The sequence below is a fragment of the Coffea arabica genome, chromosome 3e, assembly GCF_036785885.1.
Source record: "Coffea arabica cultivar ET-39 chromosome 3e, Coffea Arabica ET-39 HiFi, whole genome shotgun sequence".
NCBI lineage: Eukaryota > Viridiplantae > Streptophyta > Magnoliopsida > Gentianales > Rubiaceae > Coffea > Coffea arabica.
Window position 1 is genome coordinate 4536930 of NC_092315.1, and position 23944 is coordinate 4560873.

Here is a 23944-nt window from a genome sequence, read left to right on the forward strand (position 1 = left end):
TAAAGCTTCACATCAATGTGCTTGCTTCTTCCGTAGAACACTGGATTCTTTGATAACTTGATTGTAGAGCTGTTATCACATAGTATTATAGTAGCTCCACATTGCTTGAACTGCAACTCCTCAAGTATTCTTCTTAGCCATATGGCTTGGCAAGCACAAGCCGTAGCTGCAACAAATTCAGCTTCTGTACTGGATAAGGTGACAATTGATTGCTTCTTTGATGACCAGGAGATTGCACCTGTTCCAAGCATAAAAACATAGCCAGAAGTACTCCTTCCATCATCTTGATCTCCTGCATAATCACTATCAGTATAACCCACAAAGTTAGATTTTTCACCCTTCTTGTAGCATATCCCTAGGTTTCGAGTTCCTTGTAAATAACGAAGGATTCTCTTGACAGCTAACAAATGCAACTCCGTGGGACTTTCCATATATCTGCTGATTAAACTCACAGAGTACATTATATCTGGCCTTGTTGCAGTAAGATACATTAAACTGTCCACAATTTGCTTGTAGAGTGTGCTATCAACCTTTTTTCCATCATGATCTTTGTGTAGCTTCATGCCACATTCAATTGGAGTACTTACAGAATTGCAATCCTTCATATGAAATCTATTCAAAATTTCTCCCACATATTTCGTTTGAGATAAGAAAATTCCATCATCTGATTGCATTACTTCTATGCCAAGAAAATAATGCATCCAACCAAGATCAGTCATTTCAAATTCATTCATCATGGATTTCTTGAATTCACCAAACATGGTATCACAATTTCCAGTAAATATAAGGTCATCAACATACAGGCAAACTATGAGAAGCTTCCCCCCATCTTCAATCTTAACAAACATTGTATGCTCATAAGGACATTTTATAAAATCAACTTTAAGAAAATAAGTCTCAATTCGACTATACCAAACCCTCGTAGCTTGCTTTAGACCATAAAGAGCCTTTTTCAGTCTGAACACTTTATTCTCATTCCCAACTTTAATATAGCCTGGGGGTTGCTCAATAAATACCTGCTCCTCCAAATACCCATGCAAGAATGCTGATTTGACATCTAGCTGGAAGATAGGCCAAGAATTTTGCGCTGCTAATGCAACCACCAATCTGATCGTGTCATGTCTTGCAACTGGAGAAAATACTTCTGTATAATCAACCCCGTACTGCTGCTTGTATCCTTTTGCCACCAAGCGTGCTTTGTACTTGTCAACACCACCATCTTTGTTTAGCTTTGTCTTGAAGACCCATTTGACACCAATGGTTTTGTGCCCCATAGGAAGATCACACAACTCCCAAGTGTCATTCTTCTCAATTGAATTGATTTCATCGTCCATTGTCTTTTGCCATTTTTCTTCTTTGACAGCACTCTCAAAAGTTGTAGGATCACAATCTGCGAACAAAGCAAAATGAGTAATTGGATTACTTAACCCAGTTACCTCATAATCTTCCATCCAAGCAGGCCTTCTTCTAATTCGACCAACTGACTGGGCTCCTTCTTTATTTACTTCAGCAACTGGTTGTGAAATTCCAGTAGCTGTTTGAGTTGTATCTGAAGAGTTTTGTGGCATGTCAAGTGCTGGAACTTGCTCCTGTTTAGCATCATCATCATAAAAGACTTGTTTAGGCTGCTGCCCATCCCAATCCCAGGTGCTCTCTTCTTCAAAAATAACATCCCTGCTGGTCACAATCTTCTTCGTCAGTGGGTTGAATAATTTATAGGCTTTGGAGGATTCACTTACGCCAAGAAAGATGCATTTCTCAGCTTTGTCATCAAGTTTTTTTCTTTTCGCATCCGGGATGTGGGCATAGGCGAGGCAACCAAAGATTCTAAAGTGATCTACAGCTGGTCTTCTTCCACTCCAAGCCTCTTCAGGAGTCTTGTTTTGAACGGCAAAAGTTGGACTTCTGTTTAAAACATGAATACTCCATTTTACAGCCTCCGGCCAAAAAGTCTTTGGAACTCTTCCTCTTGTTAATAGAGTTCTCACCATATTAAGAATTGTTCTGTTCTTCCGCTCCGATACACCATTTTGTTGTGGTGTATGTGCAGCTGTAAGTTCTCTTCGAATGCCATGTTGTATGCAAAAATCTTCAAATTCTTTTGAGCAATACTCGCCACCCCGATCTGTTCGAAGAGACTTAATAGTCTTGCCTGCTTCATTTTTCACAAGAGCTTTGAACCTTTTAAACATAGTAAGAGCTTCTGATTTTTCCTGTAAAAAATAAACCCACGTTTTCCTTGAAAAATCATCAATGAAGGTAATTAAGTATCTTTTACCTCCATTAGACGATGGGTTTATTGGGCCACAAATATCTGAATGCACCAACTCTAACGCATCCTTTGCTCTCTAAGACTTTCCTTTGGGAAACTGAGAACGGTGTTGTTTGCTGACAACACAGTCTTCACAAACTAGGGAGGGAACAGTAATGTCCGGAAGCCCTGTCACCATGGTTTTCTGTTGTAGAGCCCTCAGTCCACCAAAACTTAAGTGGCCATAACGAAAATGCCACAACCATGAGGGGTCCTTTACTTCAGCCATCAAACAAGATTGAATGCTTTCAATTTTCATTGGAAATAATCTGTTAGAACTCATCTGGACAGTCGCAATAGAACTTCTTTTATCAGGATCATAAATTTCACAAGTGCCTTTCTTAATTGTAATGACATACCCCTTTTCTTGCAACTGACTAGCACTCAACAAATTACTTTTCAAATCAGGAACATACAACACATTAGAAATTGTTTTCACGAGGCCATTCTTAGTATGTATCTTAACATCACCTTTTCTCATCACTTTCACAGTAGAGAAGTCACCAAAACTGACAGTAGAGTGAAAGCTTTCATTTAGATTCGAAAAAGAAGACTTACTTCCACTCATGTGATTGCTGCAGCCTGTATCGACATACCAAATATTCGACTCAATCTTTTTTTCCTTCATGGGCAGCCATCAACAAAGTTTCTGGTTCATTCGTTTCTTCTGCAAAATTTGAGTTCTCCTCTCTTTCTTTATACTTTGGCAGTTCAGTGACACATTCAGAAGCACTTTTGTTTGGATTGTGACTTATTAGAGATATTTTTACTATAGCACTTTTTGTGATGTGATGTATGTGAGATAAAAAGATAATTGAGAAGATAAAAAGGTGTGTTGGAAATTGTAATGATGATGTAAGCAAATATATTTTGGCAAATAAACCACAATCCAAACAAACCATATTTGTGACATCTAAAGCACTCTACTCTAGATTTGTCATGATCTCGATCTCCCCTTCCTCTTCCTCGGCTTCTGCCTCTTCCCTTGAGCTGTTGGAGCGAGTGTTGGTAGAAGCTTTTAAAGCTTGTTCCTCTGCTGTCCAGCTTCGATTCATCTTCTGTTCATGGACTAACACGGAGCTCTGCAATTCATCAAGAGAGAGGTCATCTATGTCGTTTGACTCTTCAATTGAGCAAACAACATAGTTAAATTCTCGCGTCATAGAACGCAGAATTTTTTCTAGCTACTATGTTAACATCTTTAATCTCTTCTCCATAGCATCTCATTTTATTTGCAATTTCCATCGTCCTTCCAATAAAGCTTGTACCAGATTCCGCATCCTTCATCTGCAAAACTTCAAAATCCCTCCTCAAGGCTTGAAGCTGTGCGCGCTTCACTCTAGAAGAGCCTTGATATTTTTTCTTCATTGAATCCCAAATATCCTTGGATGTATCTTTGCAAAGAATAGTCTCCAAGATGGGACGATCAATAGCCTGGAAGAGATAGTTCTTCGCTTTCAAGTCTTTGAGCTTTCTAGCTTCAATGTCTGTTTGCTGAGCATCTGTCACGGTTGCACCTGCTGGTGGTTCTTGAATTCCAGATTCAACCACTGACCAATATTCTTTGGACCGTAAAAAATTTTCCATGAGCATGCTCCAGTGGTCATAGTGACCATCAAAGCGAGGAATGGCGGCTTGCACAAAATTTGAGTCATTGGCCATTTGGATAGGGTAGTGGGGAAGAGTAGATAATTTCAGGTGTTTCACTCTCAGGTCTCAGGAATCTTGTAGCTCTGATACCACTGATAAGAAATAGCAAAGATAACAGTAGTACTGTGGCCAAAAAGTCATACTTAATCGTAAACTTTGGAGCCTTTAAATAGGCAAAACACACAACTGAAATCCCTTAAGATCAGGTCCCATATCTGGCACCTTCTCCATAACCCCACCACTCCTAAAGACTAGACCACTAAGCCACTAAATCTGCTGACTAAGTCATAACTGAAAGACTCCAACGTACAGCAAATTCCTAAACTCTAGGCCACTAAATGAATGACTCCATTTGAAAAACAAGTTAAACAATAACATAAGTAAAAGTTTCAACAAAAGAAAATGTCATATAACAACAATTTTGATCTACATCAAGCACAAGAAGCTAGCTGGAGAGACTCGATTTATGTTGTTATGGCTCCTGACCCCCCTGAGCCTGAAGAGTTGCCCGAAGTGTGCAGGTGCGTAAGGAATAAGGTGCTATGCAAATTCTAATTACTGGAATTTTCAGTGGAAGTAATCAAATTAAGCAATAGCTCAAGATGCTAGCCTTTTAACGATAGAGTGCAGTCAAAACTCAATACTAGATCAGCATAATAAGCAGCTATTGAACTTGTATCAAAGTCTTAAATCTCAGGCCACATATATGCTACTTTTTATGGATAAATCTGCAAAGCTACCAGTTTTCTATCAACTTCGATGTTCATTCATTTCTCCAATCCTCAATTTAACACTTCTTCGGTACGCAGGGATGTAATAATTCTGAGTTTATGATGAAGTTAGGGCATATTATGTTTGAATTGCTATCCGAGGCACTTGGTCTGAAGCCAGACCATCTGAAGAATATAGATTGTGCTAAAGGACTTTTCATCCTAGGTCATTACTATCCTCCATGCCCTGAACCAGAGTGCACCATGGGCTTAAGAGACCACACAGATAGTGGCTTCTTAACAATACTTTTGCAAGACCAAATAGGTGGCCTCCAAGTCCTCCATGAAGATCAATGGATAGATGTACCTTTCTTGCCTGGTGCTTTAATTGTCAACATTGCAGATCTTCTGCAGGCAAGTATCTCGTGCATGAATCACCAACCTTGTTCTATTTGCATTACTTTCGCAATGATCTGATTTTAACCAGCTATAACTTCCTCGATAACTACCCCTCCCTTCCTCCCCCCGAAGAAAACTGATTCCTTTTTTTTTTTTAATACTGAAACAATAGATTGTTATTGATTGAGAGCTAAACTGTACAATTCTTGAGCATAGGCATGTTGAGCTTTACAAACATGTACTACGACACGGAGGAAACCAGCATTCCTCATCTTGTGTTAAACTAACAGCATAGTTGCTAATCATTCTACTTCTTATACTACTCTCATTTGAGGACAGAATAAATGAGCATTTCAAAAACAGCAATCTTAATGTATGGATGTCCTCGATTTGAGCAAAAAGTCTAACATCCATAGTTTTCTTGGTCTTCAAAAGATGTTGTAGCTTATGTGATGAAATTTCCAGTTTGACTGCCTGCCAGTGTTGCTCCATTGCTTTGCTCAGTGCCAGTTTAATGGCTTGTGCATAATCCAGCAGCATCTCGCCTGTACTTCCTTCTCGTAAGGCCCAAACAACTTGTGTATTATCAGCCTTCGAGGCTATTATGCCTACCCCTAGCACCTTGTTTTCCTTCTGGCTGCTGATTTCAATGCTTATGGACATGCAATTGCCATCATCAGTGTTTGTCTGCGCTTCCTATTCCACTGTTGTTGTTTTCTAAATGCTTACTCGTTTATCCATTTCCTGAGCTGCTACGAACTCTATCGATTCTGATTGAGCTTTCCGTACAATTTCAAAAGGGTGCTGGTGTTTACGCTATCATTCCTTGCTTTCCACAGTTGCCAAAGAATGTTGACTGTAAGCACTATGTGGTCAGCACCTCCCGTTTTGCTTTTAGCTTCAAACTGATTCCTCCCTTTTGCTATATTTTGGTTCAAAACTAAATTTCTCTTATTGAATATACTTATTTTTCCCATGACTCATGCAGCTGGTCACCAATGATTAGTTCAGAAGTGTAAACCACAGAGTTCTCGCGAAACAAGAAGGCCCAAGAATTTCAGTGGCAAGTTTCTTCAGGACACATTTTGATCAAGAAGAGAGTACGCTAAGGATTTATGGACCAATTAAAGAGCTATTATCAGAAGAAAACCCACCACTGTATAGAGAGACCACAGCCAAAGAGATGCTTACGCACCGTTACAACGATGGCCTGAAAAAAGGCCCACTTTTATCGCATTTTAGGTTGAATGCTACTATGAAAACATGAAATTTGCTATTGTTCGTAAGTTCAGTGTTCTCTTAAACCTTTTGCTGCAGTCAAGATGAATCAATATGTTCTATATTTTATCATATGCATGTCACTTACTACTGTATATTAAATCTTGATGATTACAACAACTTGTTTCTTCTACTGCATATCTAGGAGGTTCATGCTGCCTTGCTTCTCCTCCCATTCGTAAATTGGCCATGCTATAATGGATCAAACGATTAGCTTGAAAGGCCAATCGTAAAACACGAACCAAGAACAATAAAGATCAATATCTACTACATTGGTTCGAATTTACAAAAGCAGAAATCTACTTCAGCAAAATATGAAACCGACTAAAATTAGCTTATGAGCACTAGATCAGGGGTTCTTTTTTCACCATGAAACTGTCTAGAGTTGTTTGGCCAGCCTTAGTCCTTTTTTTATCCCACACTTCTCCGGAGTCACTTGGTCAACCATTACTGGCTTTTCCATGCTACATTTCTGCAGAGTTGTTTGGCCAGCCAAAAGTTTATACGGATTCTTCTTACATCTTCCCTTAAAATGATTCCACAAACCACTGGTTCCATTTTTGTTAGAGCAACAAGCATATTCAGCTCCACAATAATTGCAAGCAGCCTTGTTCCTATCAGATTCCAATCTAGTGAAATGAAACCATATCTCACTCCTACTTTTCGGATATACCTTCATCCTTTTCAGGGGTTGAGGAGGCAGAGGCGGTATAGGCCTGTCCCTGAACTTTGAAGTCGTTTGAGTACCTTCAGTTGAAGCAGCTCCAGTATTTCCTCCAACATTTGCACAAGAATTCTCTGAACTGCTCTGCCCATTCAGTTTGTCAACGTAGCTATTTATCTTTCCCTCCAACTAAGAGAAAAATATTCCATATGACAAAAAAAGAAATAAGTGGTTATGAAAGGTAATTGGCTTGAATAGCTTTGCATAATCAAGTGTTCAAACTCATATCCAAATTCCATTCTACCAAAAAGGGGAAAAAAATCCAATTTTTATCCTATCAGGAGGAGGGGGGGGGGTGATTCCAGTAAGGAGAATTGAATAATAAAAGAAGGGCAAAAAGAAGAAGAAAAAGGACCCCATTTCTCTTATCACTTCTGAGACGTTTATTCTATAATTGATAATTCAAGAATTTCATAGGATGCAAATGGTTAGCTACCAAGAAGGGAAAAAAAGAAAAAGAAAAACATTAAAAAATGAGAAGGTACCATTGATGGGGGGCTGGGGCTGAGACTGATACCGGCGGGAGATTCAGAATTTGACTTCTCCAGACTACTCATGATTCAGTAAAAGCCTTAATACGTCATTTTCCCTTGAGAGAGAGAGAGAGAGAGGGGAAGGAAGACGGGCGGTGGCGCTCGCCAGAGAAAGGGTGTCTCGGAGACTTGGCGGGCTGGGTTCAATTGGAAGTGAAGTTGAAGAATGGAGACTTGGCATTTTAGCACCTCTATGTCTTGAAAAAGGAAGAGAAACTTCGAAAAAAACGTTTCTTGAATCCTGAAAAAAAAAAAAAAGGGTTGTTCCCGCCTTTTCGCGCCAGTGTGGATTTCATTTCATCATCGGTTCACGGTTCTCGGTTCTCGGTTAACCGGTTCCGATCATATCATAAAATTTTGTAAACATCAAGTTTCCCGTTTGGCCGTTTCTGCATGACAACCACGAGAACTATCCCTTGAGTAATTCTTTCCCTGCCAGCACAAAAAGACTCAACACTATGGTGTGCATGAACAGCAGGGGAGATCATTCTTCAGGCAAGTTTTTGTTGGCAGTTAATTAGTAGTTCAAAAGCCATCTTTCTTTCTTGCTTGTTTATTAGTACTTTGAAAATGAAAGAGACACCAACAGGGGAATCCTTTTTACTGCCTTTTTATCATAACCATTATGCTGAAGGACTAGGCAGCTTATATCCTCTCAAAGAATTATACTTTTGATGCAATTAAGAATTATCGTACCTTGACATTTGATTGTATGCCATGTGAACTCTTCTGTTGATGATCAAATAACTCATTTTGAGGTTAGTCAGATTGACAAGGGAATTCTTAATTTTGGAGAATTAGAAGTGCATTAGAAAAACAGTTGATTTTAAAGTTGAGAGACAAGCCAAACATTCTGAACTTTTTCTTGATGTTTTCACTGAATGACGACATGCAGTGGAACCTGAATCATTTTAACATCTTAAATCAAATGCTTTGGACAACATGAATTGGCTTAAGACTATTTCGATACAATGATAAAACAATTGAATAAAATGGCATTTAGTACCTAAACTTTGGTTTTGCTTTGTGAGATTTGGAGCTTCCATTGAATTGCGAATGAACAGACCATTTTTATTCTTTTGTACATAGATTAAGAAGTTCTTAGGGCTTTTCTTGGAGTGTTTGCTGGACAATACTTAAAGTTTGAACCTTAGCTTTTGATAATCACCTCTAGAAAAACAGTGAGAAGCGAGAAATGTTTCCACAATGTGAGTTTCATCGTGTAAAATTATGCTATTCTAAGTTGCTACAGCCTACGGGTACATATTGTTTGCTCGCGAAGATTGTCCCTGAAATTTACTTGAAGGTTTCCTCAAAAAAAAAAATTGAAAATTAAAATAGAAATTTGTGTTTGTTGAAGCATATATCTTCATAGAGATATAACCAGATCAGACTACTTGTTTCTTTATTTTTATTATTATTATGATCATGTTTGTTGTTGTTTCTTGTCAAAATTGATTAGCAATGCTAGTTTCTTCGTAGAGAATCTGCAAGTTTATCAATACATACTGTTCACTTTACTACAGAAAAAGTGCTTGATGGAACATCACCAATTGTCACATTTCAAGGTGTCTAAACGTACCCCAGTATTTACTCCGTTCCATTGAAAATATCATACTTTATATTTTGGAATGTTCCTAGACAATTGTCATTAGAAAAGTCAAAACGTCTTTTAATCTTTTTTTTCAATACAGCTATTCTTTCTAGAGATAATTGTAGAAATCTCCCTTGAGATTTCAAACAGTAGCACTTATTTTCCCTGTGGTTTCAGAAATAGCACTGATCTCTCTTGAACTTACTGATTCTTTGTATATTCAATCTAGGCTAGAAAAAATGTCATTAAAATATTATTTTAAGGAGTGAGATGAGAAATTTGTGCCAAATTTGCTAACAAAAGATTGTGAAATTTACCTTTATATCCTAATTAGTTGGAAAAACCTAATGAACAAATTTTGCAAAAGAAACCTTGTTTCTTGTCAACAAATTAACCAATTAAACTAATAAAATCACCTGTAAGTGTTACTTTCACATTTTTAATTTATGTTAAATACAAAACCTACCAATTCCCCTTTCGTAAAAATATTAGTGTAACAATTTCTGAATTTTACTTACAAAAATATGTATTTAACATAAATTAAATGATTTAGAATAAAATGCCCATAAATAACTAGTATTTTGTTCATGTAATGGAGGAAACCCATAAAGAGCTGGTATACTATGGGCAATTTCCTTTTTTTTTTTTTTTACTTTCACATATTTAATTTTTGTTAAATACAAAACCTACCAGTTTTTCTTTTGTAAAAATATTAGTGTAACTCTTTTTCAATTTTAGTTACAAATATTTATGTATTTTACATAAATTAAATGATTCAAAATAAAATGCCCATAAAAAGCCAATATTTTGTTCATGTAATGGAGGAAAGCTATAAAGAATTAATATTTTATGTGCTATTTCTTTTTTTTTTAAAAAAATAATTAATTTATATTAAATGGATAACCTACCGATTTCTTTTTGTAAGAATATTACTGTAATACTTTTTGAATTTTACTTAGAAACATTGATGTATTCATCATAAATTAAATATTTGAGAATAAAATACCTATAAAGCGCTGGTATTTTAAATAGGTAATATCCATTTGCCCATAAACAACACCCCTTAAAGTTTATTAATTGTTAATTAATTTGTATTGTTTTATCATTCTTTTGCTAATACTACTTGGCATGTAGCACAGAGGGCAAATTTGGCACAAATTTCACATCTCACTCCCCAAAATAATATTTTAATGGCACTTTTTCTAACTTGGACTAAATATGTAAAGAATCAGTAAGTTCAAGGGAGGTAAGTTCTATTTCTTAAATCACAGAGGAGGTAAGTGCTAGTGTCAGAAACTTCAGTGGAGGTTTCTGCAATTTTCCCTCCTTTCTAATCAAATGCATATTATCATTCAAATTTAAATTTTGAATTTATGAGATTAAATTGAAAAGAGAAATACAAATATCACAATCAAATCACAATTATTAAAAAATTAATTTCTCCAAATATGACTAAATAAATGCGACGAAAGGAGTATTAGTTTTCCAATAGAAGCAGTACAACTACAACCTACAACAGCATTAAGTTAAACGTAAATTAAGAAATTATTGTACCAAATCCTTTTTCTCGAGAAATGGTTTTCCCTCGAGATTTGGTGCCTGATCAGTGGACCAACGTTTTAATACTCTTTTGACATTCTTGCGGCTTAGCTTGCAAACAAGCAGATGATTTGTTGGCGCTACCGCCACTACAGCGAAGTTGGCTACAGCCTACAAGCGCTACTGCAGCGAAGTTCGGTCGACTGTATTCATGACGACTTACCTACCTCTTTTACTTCTCCAAACCAAAAAATATGTCATCCTTTCCTCATGGATTTTTCTAGCTATTTCATTCTAATGTCCAACTTCAAAGCCAAAAAGTGAAAGGGACAAATTACACCTCAGGCTATAATGGATCAATACAGGCTTTGATGACCTAAAGTTTTGATATTTACACCTTTAACATCTTCTTTCTACACCTTTTTTCCCTTCTTTTCTTCAAAATAATTTTTGAATCATTTGGTTTCCATTGGAAACTCTTCAAGAAAAAGTAGTTAGTACTGCAATTTTCAAGGAGAACATATGGGATGAGCCGTATTACATTATTGCAATAAGAGTTTTAATCTTGTGACAGGAGATTAGCTTCCAGTAATTGCCCAAATGGATATGCCATGCCCCTTTAGTTCCAATTCTTAAAGGAGGAAAATTTCAGCCTCTGCTAAGCATCTGCACAACCTAGTCTGTTGCTTTCTCAAGTTTCTTTCATCAATAAAGATAACAACCCGCAGTTGGTTTCTTTCCAATTCGCATTGCACTCCAGAGTTTCCAAGTTATCGATAGTCAAAAACTGCTGCTACATGTGACAATCTCCATCAGTCCAAGTTAACTTTGAAAGATAAGGTTGCGTTTGGATTGCATTTTCCGTCATTTTTCATGAAAAAATTACTGTAGCGATTTGATATATGTGAGGGAAAAAGGTGATAGGGAAATGTGATCACGGAAAACGACAATATTTTCCGACGGAAACAACAATCCAAACAAGGGCTAGCGGTCCTTCAAGATTATTTGTAGCTTTGCTTCAACAAAACAAGTTAGACTCTGTGTTTCTCCCCTGAGGTTCATGACGATTTCAATGAGCTCTCCCGTGGTTTGCAAAATTTCACCTATGTCCCTGATTTGATAGTTTTAGTAACCAAAACATTAAAATAATATTGATTTGGTTAATTTTTTTAAATAAATATCCAAAATGCCCTTGTGTAATGAATTTTAATTTACTTTCCTATATAATTGTAAGATTATCTTGCATAATTATAAAGAAAAAGTGCCAAAGTTTTAATGTCTATATCTACTATTTTGAGAAACAACTATAATGATAATCTTATCACTTTGATCGGATACATTTGATAGTATTTTATTTTGAATTTAGATTTATATGACAGAGAATAAAGTGTTGAAATAATTGTTTTAGAGCTTGGGGCTTTTCTGAGCAGTGGAATTATCATAATTTGGTAGCGAATTTGGATAATTTCTTTTTGATTTATTGTTGATTTTGACACAAAAAAAATAGAAATCAAAGATTTGGAAAAAATTGGATCACATATAAAGTTAATTCATCAAAAAAAAAAAAAAATACCAGCTCGACATTTGGTAACAGTAAAAGTTAGATGTACTAATGGTAGTTCTATAATTTTATTGGCGAAAAATGAAAAAGAGGAATAAGAAGGAAAATAATGAAAATATAATTTTAAAACTCATTCTTAGTATAAGCATACCAAATAAGAAAATTTCATTAAAATGTTTAAGGATTGTATTGTTATTTTAAATAAAAACAGAGGTACATGTAATTTTTAAAACTTTGAGGTTCAAGTGAAATTATTAAAAGCCTCAAGGGAAGTTTCTCAAATTACGCCTCAAATATATCATCCTGTTCAAGCCATATCGAATTTGCAGCAGAGGCGATGACAGAATATGATCGAAGAAGTGAACTAGAAGAGTTTGATAATACAAAAGCTGGAGTGAAAGGACTTATAGATGCTCAGTCAACGAAAATACCGCGCATATTTGTTCATAATGAGCTCAAGCTTGAAGATAACTCAAGTCAAGGGAACTGTCAATTGAATGTTCCTGTAATTGACTTTGCAGGAGTGAATGAAAACCCAGATTCTCGTAGCGAAATCATCAATAGAGTAAGAGAGGCATGTGAAACTTGGGGCTTTTTTCAGATCGTCAACCATGAAGTTCCTCTAACTGTTATGGATGAAATGATTGATGCTGTTAGAAGATTCCATGAGCAGGACATCGAGGCGAAGAAGCAATTCTATTCACGCGATGTGACCAAAAAGTTCTATTACAATTCGAATTTTGATCTGTACCAAACTTCAGCAGCTAATTGGAGGGACACTCTATCTTGTATATTGGCTCCTGATCAACCTGATCCTGAAGAATTGCCAGCAGTCTGCAGGTAACATCTCCTGAAACAATTTTTAGGTTACTGCCTTTGTCAGATTTTCACTAGCAATGTTCATTTTATTGTGGTGGCAAACTACACAGGCAGCCTGTCTAGTGCCTACTAATTTGATTGGCTTACAAATTCGTCTTATTCATATCCTCTGGAAGTAAGATCACTACTTTTATGCAGTCTTTTTCTTCTCTTGATGCATAGTAATACAGGACGCTTTGGTTGGATGAATGGGGGTCAAGGTTCCATATAATAGCTAGAAAGCATTTTCTATACCAAGGAAGAACACTCTTTTCTCCTTCAAATGCATCTATCCTCTGTTTAAGTCAGGAGAAAAACAATAACCAAGCAATACTATATACTACAATAACCAAGCATTGTCAATGGCCACATTGTTTTCTACGAAAGCATGCTCTCTCCGATTAAAAAGTTAACTTCAGCCCAAAGATGAGGAGAAAAGAGAAAATCAAAGGGGTTCTTTAACAATGACAAAGGTTGGGGTCTGTAAAACATACTACGAAGGCAGCCACAACCTATGCTAAAGAAGTTGTAAAACTTAAGTGCACAAAACTGAACGAGGTACCATAGAGCAAAGAGTTAAACCAAAATATGCAAAAATCAAGACTAAGAGCATCACAAGACATCTGGAATTTGTCATTCCCTGTTAGTATAGCAAAACCATCTGAATAATCTGCAACTATTCTGTACTTGTAACTAATGGTTTCCAAATCTAACTGGTATAGCATTGTTGTCAACACTTCCCTACTATGCATAATGTGGGTCTCAAAGTATACAGCTAAGATCACAGAACAACTACAGAGCAACAATTTTGATCGACTCATCCATCATCAGAATCATCTAGGTTTTGTTCTTATGAATTGTGCAGAAGTATTTAAATGCGGTATGTTTTGTTGCAGAGACATCCTCCTTGAGTATTCGAAACATGTAACCAAGCTTGGGCAAACTCTGTTTGAATTGCTGTCCGAAGCACTTGGTCTTAAACCGGGTTACCTGAAAGATATTGGTTGTACTGAGGGACTTTTTCTTGTTGGACATTACTATCCAGCATGCCCTGAGCCTGAGCTAACACTTGGTACTAGCAATCACACAGACAGTGGCTTCCTTACTCTGCTTATACAAGACCAGGTTGGTGGCTTGCAAGTACTCCATCAAAATCAATGGATTGATGTCCCTCCCTTGCATGGAGCTGTATTAGTAAATGTTGCAGATCTTTTACAGGCAAGTTTTGACGTATTAAATGGCTTAAAAACCTTATTCAAAAGACTATTCTTTCATTCTATCAATCCTTAGAGTTTCTTCTTGTTTTTTTGTCTCAGCTAATCACCAATGACAAATTCAAGAGCGTCAATCATCGAGTACCAGCTAAAAGAGTAGGACCTAGAATTTCAGTAGCAAGTTTTTTCAGAACACATTTTGGCGAAGGGTCTGAACAACGCATATATGGACCAATAAAAGAATTGATATCTGAAGAAAATCCTCAAATCTATAGGGAAATATTTACAAAGGACTACCTCTCACTTTACTACAAGAAAGGGCTCGATGGGACATCACCATTATCATACTTTAAGCTGTTGAAGTATTGAGAGCCATGTTTCTGAAATAAAAGTCAGCTTTACAAGCTACTAGTTTCAGTTACATATGGTCTGTCCTGAGAAAGGATCATGTTCCTCGAACTTGATGTGATTTCCACAAGGTGGTGAGTATGCAGCCACTCATCCAATTCTAATAACTTAAATATAGAGGTATGGTGGCTGTGTTTATTGCACTAGCATATGTGTGATAGCAGATTTTGGACTATGAATATATTTGCCTTTTCCCCGTGTCTCAATTACCATGCCTTTAGCTTCATTTCTTCCTTGGAACGTTGGGGCTTGATTTTATCTGTAATGATGTTGTTGCTTCTAATCCAGAAACCCACATCAGCGGTAAAAGTTTTCTGGAACTAAGAAGGAATACTTAATGGAGAACTGATCATTAGACCTTCATATCAAGTAATCCTAAAATTGTGTTTTTAACATAGCAAGGTGGGGCTACAATATATCAATTATCAAAGCTAATATTTGGCAGATTTAAATGTTAGTTCTCTTTCAATATTACTAGTATAAGAGAACGTGCCTTGCACGCTGCTTGGTATCTTGCTTAGGGTTAAGTTTATAATTTAATAGTTATTAATTTGAAAGATTATTGTGTATATACAAATTTTTAGGAGATGCAAAAAGAGATACTTGAAATATAAATTCCATTTTATAACCAAAAAAAAGGGCAAAAATAGATGAACAATTAGTGTAATTAGCTAATTTGGTTTGTTTTTTCTTAGCTAACCATATATTTTAAAGAAAGCATATGTGCAAGTATTGTGCATGAATTGAATTATAGAAACACCTCAGAAGACCAAAAGAAAGTTATGGTTATGCTATTGATGTTATGCACATATTAGGTTGGATCTTTTCTTTCCTTGATTTCATATTATTAAAAATGATAAAGTGTATTAGCATAAATAATTTTGCAAGATCAAGATTTTATTGTGATTTCACAATTTCTCAAATAAATTTTGGTTAAAGAATCAATATTCTCATGTTAGTCTACTTGTTTAATTCTTGTTTTAGATTTTAGTCTTGAGTTTGTTTTGAAGGACAATGTTATTCATTTTGTAGCTTACATCTGCCCAATGTAATGATATTTTTAATTAGATATTTGTTCTATAATCCTATCAAGTATGTTAAAACTAAACAATCAAAAGAATTGAACTTCATTTTTATTAGCAGTCATACATTAAAGATTTGGATGTCAACAAATTCAGCAAGCTTATGATGCTGACAAGCATTACTATGGTTGTAATAATGCAGTCGGTAAATGATGCGGGGTCAAATTGTAATACTAATTAATCCACTTTTTTCTCTCACTCTTACTTTTCAGACGTTCACAATTGGTGCTGCACTGCTATTTTCTGCCTCGCGGCTACATTAGAGGGAAGAAGTTTCTATCAAAGTTTTTGGTTTTTCACAAATTGGCCCTCATATCTGATAGCTCAATGCCCTGCTATCCAAAAGCAGGTTTAAGGATCCTATAAAATTTTGGTTCTTACTTATATGTTCCAATCTCAGCCAATATGATATTCATACAAAAGTTTCAGCATTAATTCATTCTGAAGTGTGAATAAGTACAATCATAGTAATTTGCTAATATGCCAATTTTTCCAAATACAAACGGGTCAAATTTGAATAAAACTTCAAACTCGTCAAAATTATACCCCTACTTGGCACACTTTTGTTGATTATTGAGCAACTTATTCGATAAGCTGCTCAGTGATGCCTCAGTTTACTTGTGAATTTCCGAACTTTGAGAAAAGACTCAAAGAACAGCCCACCTCAATAGTTCGTCAATCCTAGCACCTCTCTGGAGAAAAAAATATGGTGGTCACAAGCAGTGTTGGAGAAGTTCAACCCGTGGTTTCGCCTGACTATGATCGAGAACAAGAATTCAGAGCATTCTTTGATTCTAAAGCTGGTGTGAAGGGAATAATCGATTCAGGTGCGACAAAGATTCCTCGAATTTTTGTCCACGATTTTGATAAGCCTGAGGACAAGCCGTGTCCTGGAAACTCCAATCTTTCCATTCCCGTCATAGATATTGGAGGCATCAACCAAGATGCAGATACGCGCTCAGACACTTTTGATAAAATTCGTGCTGCATCTGAGGAATGGGGGTTCTTCCAGGTAGTTAATCATGGAATTCCATCAACTGTGATGAACAAAATGGTCGATGCAGTACGCCAGTTTCATGAGCAAGATGTCGAGATCAAGAAGCTATATTGCACGAGTGACCCAAAAGCTATGTTCAGATATAATAATGGCACTTTTGATCGTTCCCAAATGAAAAAATCAGTTACCTGGGGCGATTGTATTTCTTGTGAATTTGATCATCTTCCAGCTGACTTTCCAGAATTGCCAGGGGAGTTCAGGTATGTGAAAGCTCAATTAATTACTTCACATCACTCAAGTTTGCCAAGTCAAATTTTTAAGGCAACGCTTTTGCCTAATAAATTCTTATGATGAATAAGTACACAGAACAAGATATGATGATCCAACCCTTTTGTTTTGCTAGTACATCATTTAACATGTTCATTGCTTCATATAATGCAAGATGACTTGCAGATGTTTCTTTTTGCCCTGGCCTTATCAGATTACTGTTTACTGGTGCAGGAATCCAATGTGCGAGTACATGAATTGTGTTAATACATTAGGTATGACTCTATTTGAATTGCTGTCTGAGGCTTTGGGACTAAGAAAAAGTTATCTGAAAGATATTGGCTGTGCTGAGGGGCTTTACTTCGTTGGGCACTACTACCCACCTTGTCCTGAACCCGAATTAACTCAGGCGGCTATTGCCCATAGTGATTTAGCCTTCCTGAATATGCTCCTGCAAGATCAAATCGGTGGTCTTCAAGTGCTTCACCAAAATGAATGGGTTGATGTCACTCCCTTGCCTGGAGCTATGGTCGTGAACTTTGGAGACATGATGCAGGTAAAGATTTAGGTGTACTTTGAGCTCCAAGCACAAGAAATTTTGTAATTGCAAGTATGCATATTTAAACATGATTCTATTCAAGCGTGTGTATGGATTGAAGATTCATAGCATGCCGTACACTTGCTAATCTTTCTGTATTTCCCAAGTGCAGCTGATCACAAATGATAAATTCAAAAGCAGTAAGCACAGAGTACTGGCGAAAAAGGTTGGCCCTAGAATTTCAGTGGCAACCTTCATGAGGCCCGCGAGAAATGAAGTAGTTACATCGCGAATGTATGAGCCAATTGAGGAGTTGCTCTCAGATGAAAATCCCCCAATCTATAAAAGGACAACGATAAAAGACTGCATGGCCCAGCTCTACTCGAACTTAAGCGCCGGTGATGGGAGTTCTGCATTGCTACATTTCAAGGTCTGAAAGGCAGTGAAAGAGGAAATTTCTTTTGCTGTGTCTTGCTATGTTGATTGTGTGCGTGAAGATAACCACCCGTGTGAAAATTTGGGTTCACCTAAAATAACGATTTTAGCTATACGCTTAAACGATACATACAAACATTGAAATTCCTAAAAATAAGAGGTGGATTATCTTGTAATTTACATCTATTGTCGTCTGTTGTACAAGTCGCTGTGTGTGTCTGAAGGATTTATTGTCTTATTACAGGTGTATCATACCTGAGAACTTGTGGTATTCCTACAGAAATATGTGCCCAAAAAAGAGTTGCTTGATTTTTCATTTCCCTCGTACAAGTAATAGTAGTAGTTGAAGCAAGAAATGAGTGAGACCCTCTAGAAAATTCGGCCATGGCATTCTGTAAATGGTCATAAATCAATGGATTGGCATTGGATCGTTAAGTTATTATCTACGGAGTACATGTAACTTCCAATTCCTCTTCCCCAAGATGAAAAAATAGAGGTTTTATTCCTTCTTTTAGGTTAAAGTAATTTAGGCAAGAAAGTCCCAAGATAGTAGAAGTAGCTGGCCTTGGGATTTGTACTGCTGCTTCAGTCTAAAATATTTTTGCTTCCAAATGAGCTTTCTTGAAATGCCCGTCTCTAAAGGAGTTATTTGAGTATCTCTTTGATTTAGTCAGGTTGTTATAAGTACTGCACCAAGTCTAACACAAATTAGTACAACTATGCGATACTAAAAGTTAATATATCGATATTTCTAGTTACTTCTTTTGCTTTTCCTTTTTCCATGAAAAATAAATTATGATAATACCACTGAAATTGTTTGATTTTTAATTAGCTACATGAACAAGTTTTAAATTTTCTTTTCGAGTTTGATGGTCTAAATTTGAGCAGTAATCAAAAATTAATTATTTGCTAGCCATTGCGGTTGGCCCAATGACTAAGAGAAGGCTATTTATTATACTTTTTATGTAGTAATATTCTCTCCGTCTCATTGAGAATATCCTACTATCCATTGCAGGATGTCCTAAAATATGTGTCTTCTTTAAAAGTCAAAACACCTTTTAATCTTTCTTTCCAATATATAATCCATTTCGCTAATCATATGCATGTTACCATTCAAATTCAAATTTCGAATTTGTGAGAGTAAAATTAGAAAGAAAAATACAAACATCACAAACAAAACTACTACTCTTAAAAAGTTGGATTCCTGAAACAAAGCCAAATAATTAGGGATTGAGGAAGTACTAATGATGAACCATTATTTTCTTCTAAATCAATAGATATGATATAACGAATTTCAATCATCATAATAAATTAAAAAGAGCATAATTTGAAACTTCAATCATTAATTATTAAGGTATAATTGAAATAACAAAATCTAAAATTACAATGATGCTATGGATAGGAGATTATTTGAAATAATTACTGTAACACTTTTTATGATGTGATGTATGTGAGATAAAAAATTAATTGAAAAGATAAAAAAGTGTGTTGAAAATTATATTTATGATGCAAATAAATAATTTGAAGCCAAAAAATGGCTATCCAAACATTACAATTGAATATGGACCAATAATGAATTTGTCGGCATATTATTTAATACCGGTTAATTTTGATGGACCAGAGCCCTCCAATTTCGTCTTGTACCGAAAATAGTAAAGAAGATTATGTCACCATATCAGTGCCCACTCCGGTTAGAGCAAACAGGAACACAATGCCCTACAACCACCAGCGATCTATTTGGGCTGCAGCCAGGAAACAATGCCCTACAACCAGTTTTGGGTCACTCCATCTTTAAACATTAGATCGGGATTTTGAACTTTACCTGCAACGATAAAAATTAAAAAATTCAAGGTGGTGTATTCAAGTTTTTATACCAACTAACTAGTCCCTTATACACAAGTCTCTTGTAATGTTTATGATTTTATTGGTCCAAGAGTGTAAGCAATTTTATGATGTGGGTCAATGTTGAACTAAATATGAATTGCTCTATTTGTGGTCCATGGCACTGTGACTAATTATTTCTTTCCTTTTTTTTTTGGGAGGAATGTGACTAATTATTTCATTGTTACTTTAGCCTTCTTGCTGTCACGCTTCTATCTCTAATGTTCGTGACAGGTAAAAGTAGTCCATCATGGTGGGCCAGTCGTTGCCCGTTGGGGAAGGTATCAATAAATAAATAATGCATCTGTCAGACTCTCAGTATAGAAAATTTGAAGCGTGTTGGATCTTTTTGGGCATCCAGAAACGACAAATTTGCATTTGACCAAGGGATAATTTCACAAACCTCTCTTGAGATTTCTGATAATTTCATTGAACTCCCCTGAAGTTTAAAAAATTACACATACCTCCGTTCATTTGATAATTTTAGTAACAAAACCTTAAAATAAAATTGTCTTGGTCAAATTTTTAAATGAATACCCAAAAATGCTCTTGTGTAATGAGTTTTAATTTACTTCCCTATAAAATTATAAAATTATCTAATGTGATTATACGAAAAAGGTGGCGAATTTTTCATATCTATACCTACTATTTGATAAATAACTATAATAATAATTTTATCACTATGATAGGATACTTTTGATGGTATTTTATTATGAATTTAGATTTATAAGACAGAGAATAAAATGTTGAAATAATTGATTCAGAGTTTAAGAATTTTTTGAGTAGTGGGATTATTATAATTTAGTAGTGATTTTGAGCAATTTCTTTTCGATTTATTGTTAATTTTAATACCAAAAAATAAAAAACAAAGATTAGCAAAAAAAATATCGGATTACGTATAAAGTTAACGCATCAAAATAATCATTAGTTCGACATTTGGTTATAATAGAAACTAGAGATAATAGTGGTAATTTTACAATTTTATGAGCAAAAAATTAAAATAAAAAGGAATAAGAATGAAAAAATAATTTTAAAGTCATTCTAAGTATAAGCATACCAAACAAGGGAATTCATTAAAATATTTAAGGGTAGTATTGTCATTTTAAATGACAAGAGAGGTATATGTAATTTTTCAAATCTCAGAGGCCTCAGTGAAATTGATAGAGACCTTAGGGGAGGTTTCTGAAACCATCCCTTGATGAAATTGTAAATAATGAATCTGTCAGTATTGAAACGTGTTGCCGTCGATCTTGGGCATACAGAAACGGCAATTGAAACGTGATGCCATCGATCTTGGGTATACAGAAACGACAAATTTGCATTATAGAGTTCCTCATAAAATAATATCTGGGGAAGCTAGAGCTTTTTTTTTATTACTAGTAAAATGTGCCTTCAGATTATATCGCATCTCTTCTTCGTTGTTTTTTAAACTAACGCACGCAACTTGGCAAGCTGTCATATTTCTTGTCTCTCTGTTTGACTAGTAATTTTGCAAAGGCTTTGGAGACTGCCAATCAAACTCAAAATTCATTTTATTTATAGCTCGAGGTTCTTTTTTTGAGGTTCATTCACTATTGCATTTTAATAGTAATATTAATTAAGTAAATTCCTGGTAAGCATTGGGTGATCTGAAACTATGGTTACAAATAACCATTCTTTGAGAAACAGCCCACCTCAATAGTTCGTCAACCCTAGCACCTCTCTGGAGAAAAAAATATGGTGGTCACAAGCAGTGTTGGAGAAGTTCAACCCGTGGTTTCGCCTGACTATGATCGAGAACAAGAATTCAGAGCATTCTTTGATTCTAAAGCTGGTGTGAAGGGAATAATCGATTCAGGCGCGACAAAGATTCCTCGAATTTTTGTCCACGATTTTGATAAGCCTGAGGACAAGCCGTGTCCTGGAAACTCCAATCTTTCCATTCCCGTCATAGATATTGGAGGCATCAACCAAGATGCAGATACGCGCTCAGACACTGTTGATAAAATTCGTGCTGCATCTGAGGAATGGGGGTTCTTCCAGGTAGTTAATCATGGAATTCCATCAACTGTGATGAACAAAATGGTCGATGCAGTACGCCAGTTTCATGAGCAAGATGTCGAGATCAAGAAGCTATATTGCACGAGTGATCCAAAAGCTATGCTCAGATATAATAAGGTCACTTTTGATCGTTCCCAGATCAAAAAATCAGTTACCTGGGGTGATTGTATTTCTTGTGAATTTGATCATCTTCCAGCTGACTTTCCAGAATTGCCAGGGGAGTTCAGGTATGTGAAAGCTCAATTAATTACTTCACATCACTTAAGTTTGCCTAGTCACATCACTTCACATCAGATTACTGTTTACTGGTGCAGGAATCCAATGAGCGAGTACATGAATTGTGTTAATACATTGGGTATGACTCTATTTGAATTGCTGTCAGAGGCCTTGGGACTAAGAAAAAGTTATCTGAAAGATATTGGCTGTGCTGAGGGGCTTTACTTCGTTGGGCACTACTACCCACCTTGTCCTGAACCCGAATTAACTCTGGGGAATTTTGTCCATAATGATTTAGCCTTCCTGAATATGCTCCTGCAAGATCAAATCGGTGGTCTTCAAGTGCTTTACCAAAATGAATGGGTTGATGTCACTCCCTTGCCTGGAGCTATGGTCGTGGACTTTGGAGACATGATGCAGGTAAAGATTTACGTGTACTTTGAGCTCCAAGCAGCACAAGGGATTTTGTAATTGCAAATATGCACATTTAAGCATGATGATTCTTTTCAAGCGTGTGTGTATAGATTGAAGATTCATAGCATGCCATACACTTGCTAATCTTTCTGTATTTCTCCCAAGTGCAGCTGATCACAAATGATAAATTCAAAAGCAGTAAGCACAGAGTACTGGCGAAGAAGGTAGGTCCTAGAATTTCAGTGGCAAACTTCATGGTGCCTGCGAATAATGAAGTAGTTACATCGCGAATGTATGAGCCAATTGAGGAGTTGCTATCGGATGAAAATCCCCCAATCTATAAAAGGACAACGATAAAAGACTGCATGGCCCAGCTCTTCTCGAACTATATCAGCGGTGATAGGAGATCTGCATTGCTGCATTTCAAGATCTGAAAGGCTGTGACAGAGGAAATTTCTTTTGCTGCGTCTTGCTATGTTGATTGTGTGTGTGTGTAAGATAACCACCCGTGTGAAACTTTGAGTTCACCCTAAAATAACGATTTTAGCTATACGCTAAAACGATATATACAAACATAGAAATTGCTAAGAATAAGAGGTGGATTATCTTGTAATTTATATCTATCGTCGTCTGTCGGATAAGTCTCTGTGTGTGTCTGAAGGATTTGTTGTGGAAGTTTATTGTGTTATGATAAAAAAAAAAAAGAAGAGACTGATATGATGCCTTCTTTTTCACTTCAACGAGCTATTCTCTGTTTTAACTCCTCGTAAAAGAAGAAATTTGCGTCAAGCTGTCTTAGTTTGTATTTAGTCTATTGTAGCGTGTAACAACTTGGGCCCATTTAGAAGCCCAGCTAGACTCAGAAATACTTGGGCCCATTGAGTCAGTTTGGCTGACTCAGTTCACAAGTAGTTGTGATTCACGAATTTTCTTTCAATTTGGTCACTCCACAATTATTTCAAAGGGCTGAAGCATTCAATATTCCATGTCTCTTGGTTGCTTAAAAAATGCTGGTGGATTATATACTTGATTCATCATGTTACATACGAAAAACTTTAATTCGCAAAATGATTAAAACATGAGCAAGTATTTATACTTGTTGTAAGCATCTGGTTGTCAATCTTTTTGTCTTCAAATCCCAATAGAAGAAATCAATACCAAGTAAGGAAAATTTTGTTTAGTTTAGATTTCTTAATCATACATATTCAGTTTGCTTCAGTGTAAATTATTGTTGCAATTGATGACCTATATAATTTCCTCAAAAGGCTTGCAATATTTGTCTCTACTGCTGAAAT

At 36.0% G+C, this 23944-nt stretch overlaps 6 protein-coding genes across 6 annotated transcripts; 4 read left to right on the forward strand and 2 right to left on the reverse strand.

Annotated features, from left to right (window-relative positions):
* Positions 1-2348: 2348 nt before the first annotated feature.
* Positions 2349-3973, reverse strand: LOC140038773 (uncharacterized). Its single transcript, XM_072084043.1, has 3 exons — positions 3500-3973; positions 3239-3393; positions 2349-2820 (listed from the first exon to the last, which is right to left on the reverse strand). The coding sequence occupies exons 1-3, from the start codon at positions 3971-3973 to the stop codon at positions 2349-2351; spliced, it is 1101 nt and encodes a 366-aa protein (XP_071940144.1).
* A 390-nt stretch (positions 3974-4363) lies between these two features.
* Positions 4364-6076, forward strand: LOC140004586 (1-aminocyclopropane-1-carboxylate oxidase homolog 10-like). The gene is made up of 4 exons (XM_072084044.1): positions 4364-4498; positions 4771-5085; positions 5871-5942; positions 6059-6076. Exons 1-4 carry the CDS (start codon positions 4364-4366, stop codon positions 6074-6076), a joined length of 540 nt encoding a protein of 179 aa, XP_071940145.1.
* Positions 6077-6523: 447 nt separating this feature from the next.
* On the reverse strand, positions 6524-8105 carry LOC113734261 (uncharacterized). Its single transcript, XM_027260692.2, has 2 exons — positions 7558-8105; positions 6524-7201 (listed from the first exon to the last, which is right to left on the reverse strand). Exons 1-2 carry the CDS (start codon positions 7627-7629, stop codon positions 6728-6730), a joined length of 546 nt encoding a protein of 181 aa, XP_027116493.1. The 5' UTR covers positions 7630-8105; the 3' UTR covers positions 6524-6727.
* Positions 8106-12553: 4448 nt separating this feature from the next.
* On the forward strand, positions 12554-14985 carry LOC140038904 (deacetoxyvindoline 4-hydroxylase-like). Its single transcript, XM_072084492.1, has 3 exons — positions 12554-13139; positions 14054-14375; positions 14474-14985. Exons 1-3 carry the CDS (start codon positions 12637-12639, stop codon positions 14738-14740), a joined length of 1092 nt encoding a protein of 363 aa, XP_071940593.1. The 5' UTR covers positions 12554-12636; the 3' UTR covers positions 14741-14985.
* Positions 14763-18414, forward strand: LOC140038903 (deacetoxyvindoline 4-hydroxylase-like). Its single transcript, XM_072084491.1, has 4 exons — positions 14763-14899; positions 16074-17118; positions 17360-17681; positions 17836-18414. Exons 2-4 carry the CDS (start codon positions 16568-16570, stop codon positions 18097-18099), a joined length of 1137 nt encoding a protein of 378 aa, XP_071940592.1. The 5' UTR covers positions 14763-14899; positions 16074-16567; the 3' UTR covers positions 18100-18414.
* Positions 18415-21380: 2966 nt separating this feature from the next.
* On the forward strand, positions 21381-23389 carry LOC140004414 (deacetoxyvindoline 4-hydroxylase-like). The gene is made up of 3 exons (XM_072084494.1): positions 21381-22246; positions 22334-22655; positions 22820-23389. The coding sequence occupies exons 1-3, from the start codon at positions 21696-21698 to the stop codon at positions 23081-23083; spliced, it is 1137 nt and encodes a 378-aa protein (XP_071940595.1). The 5' UTR covers positions 21381-21695; the 3' UTR covers positions 23084-23389.
* The last annotated feature ends 555 nt before the right edge of the window (positions 23390-23944 follow it).

Bases quoted from the DNA above. Each gene is read 5' to 3' on its own strand.
- LOC140038773 (XM_072084043.1), bottom strand. From the start codon at position 3,973: ATGGCCAATGACTCAAATTTTGTGCAAGCCGCCATTCCTCGCTTTGAT. The intron at 3,394-3,499 runs GTAGCTAGAAAA...GATGAATTGCAG, and splicing joins AGATTAAAGATGTTAACATA to AGCTCCGTGTTAGTCCATGA. The intron at 2,821-3,238 runs GTAGAGTGCTTT...CTCTACTGTCAG, and splicing joins GAGATCATGACAAATCTAGA to TTTTGGTGACTTCTCTACTG.
- LOC140004586 (XM_072084044.1), top strand. From the start codon at position 4,364: ATGTCATATAACAACAATTTTGATCTACATCAAGCACAAGAAGCTAGC. The intron at 4,499-4,770 runs GTGCTATGCAAA...TTCGGTACGCAG, and splicing joins GCAGGTGCGTAAGGAATAAG to GGATGTAATAATTCTGAGTT. The intron at 5,086-5,870 runs GCAAGTATCTCG...CAATTTCAAAAG, and splicing joins ACATTGCAGATCTTCTGCAG to GGTGCTGGTGTTTACGCTAT.
- LOC113734261 (XM_027260692.2), bottom strand. From the start codon at position 7,629: ATGAGTAGTCTGGAGAAGTCAAATTCTGAATCTCCCGCCGGTATCAGT. The intron at 7,202-7,557 runs GTACCTTCTCAT...TTTTTCTCTTAG, and splicing joins GCCCCAGCCCCCCATCAATG to TTGGAGGGAAAGATAAATAG.
- LOC140038904 (XM_072084492.1), top strand. From the start codon at position 12,637: ATGACAGAATATGATCGAAGAAGTGAACTAGAAGAGTTTGATAATACA. The intron at 13,140-14,053 runs GTAACATCTCCT...GTTTTGTTGCAG, and splicing joins GAATTGCCAGCAGTCTGCAG to AGACATCCTCCTTGAGTATT. The intron at 14,376-14,473 runs GCAAGTTTTGAC...TTTTTGTCTCAG, and splicing joins ATGTTGCAGATCTTTTACAG to CTAATCACCAATGACAAATT.
- LOC140038903 (XM_072084491.1), top strand. From the start codon at position 16,568: ATGGTGGTCACAAGCAGTGTTGGAGAAGTTCAACCCGTGGTTTCGCCT. The intron at 17,119-17,359 runs GTATGTGAAAGC...TTACTGGTGCAG, and splicing joins GAATTGCCAGGGGAGTTCAG to GAATCCAATGTGCGAGTACA. The intron at 17,682-17,835 runs GTAAAGATTTAG...TCCCAAGTGCAG, and splicing joins ACTTTGGAGACATGATGCAG to CTGATCACAAATGATAAATT.
- LOC140004414 (XM_072084494.1), top strand. From the start codon at position 21,696: ATGGTGGTCACAAGCAGTGTTGGAGAAGTTCAACCCGTGGTTTCGCCT. The intron at 22,247-22,333 runs GTATGTGAAAGC...TTACTGGTGCAG, and splicing joins GAATTGCCAGGGGAGTTCAG to GAATCCAATGAGCGAGTACA. The intron at 22,656-22,819 runs GTAAAGATTTAC...TCCCAAGTGCAG, and splicing joins ACTTTGGAGACATGATGCAG to CTGATCACAAATGATAAATT.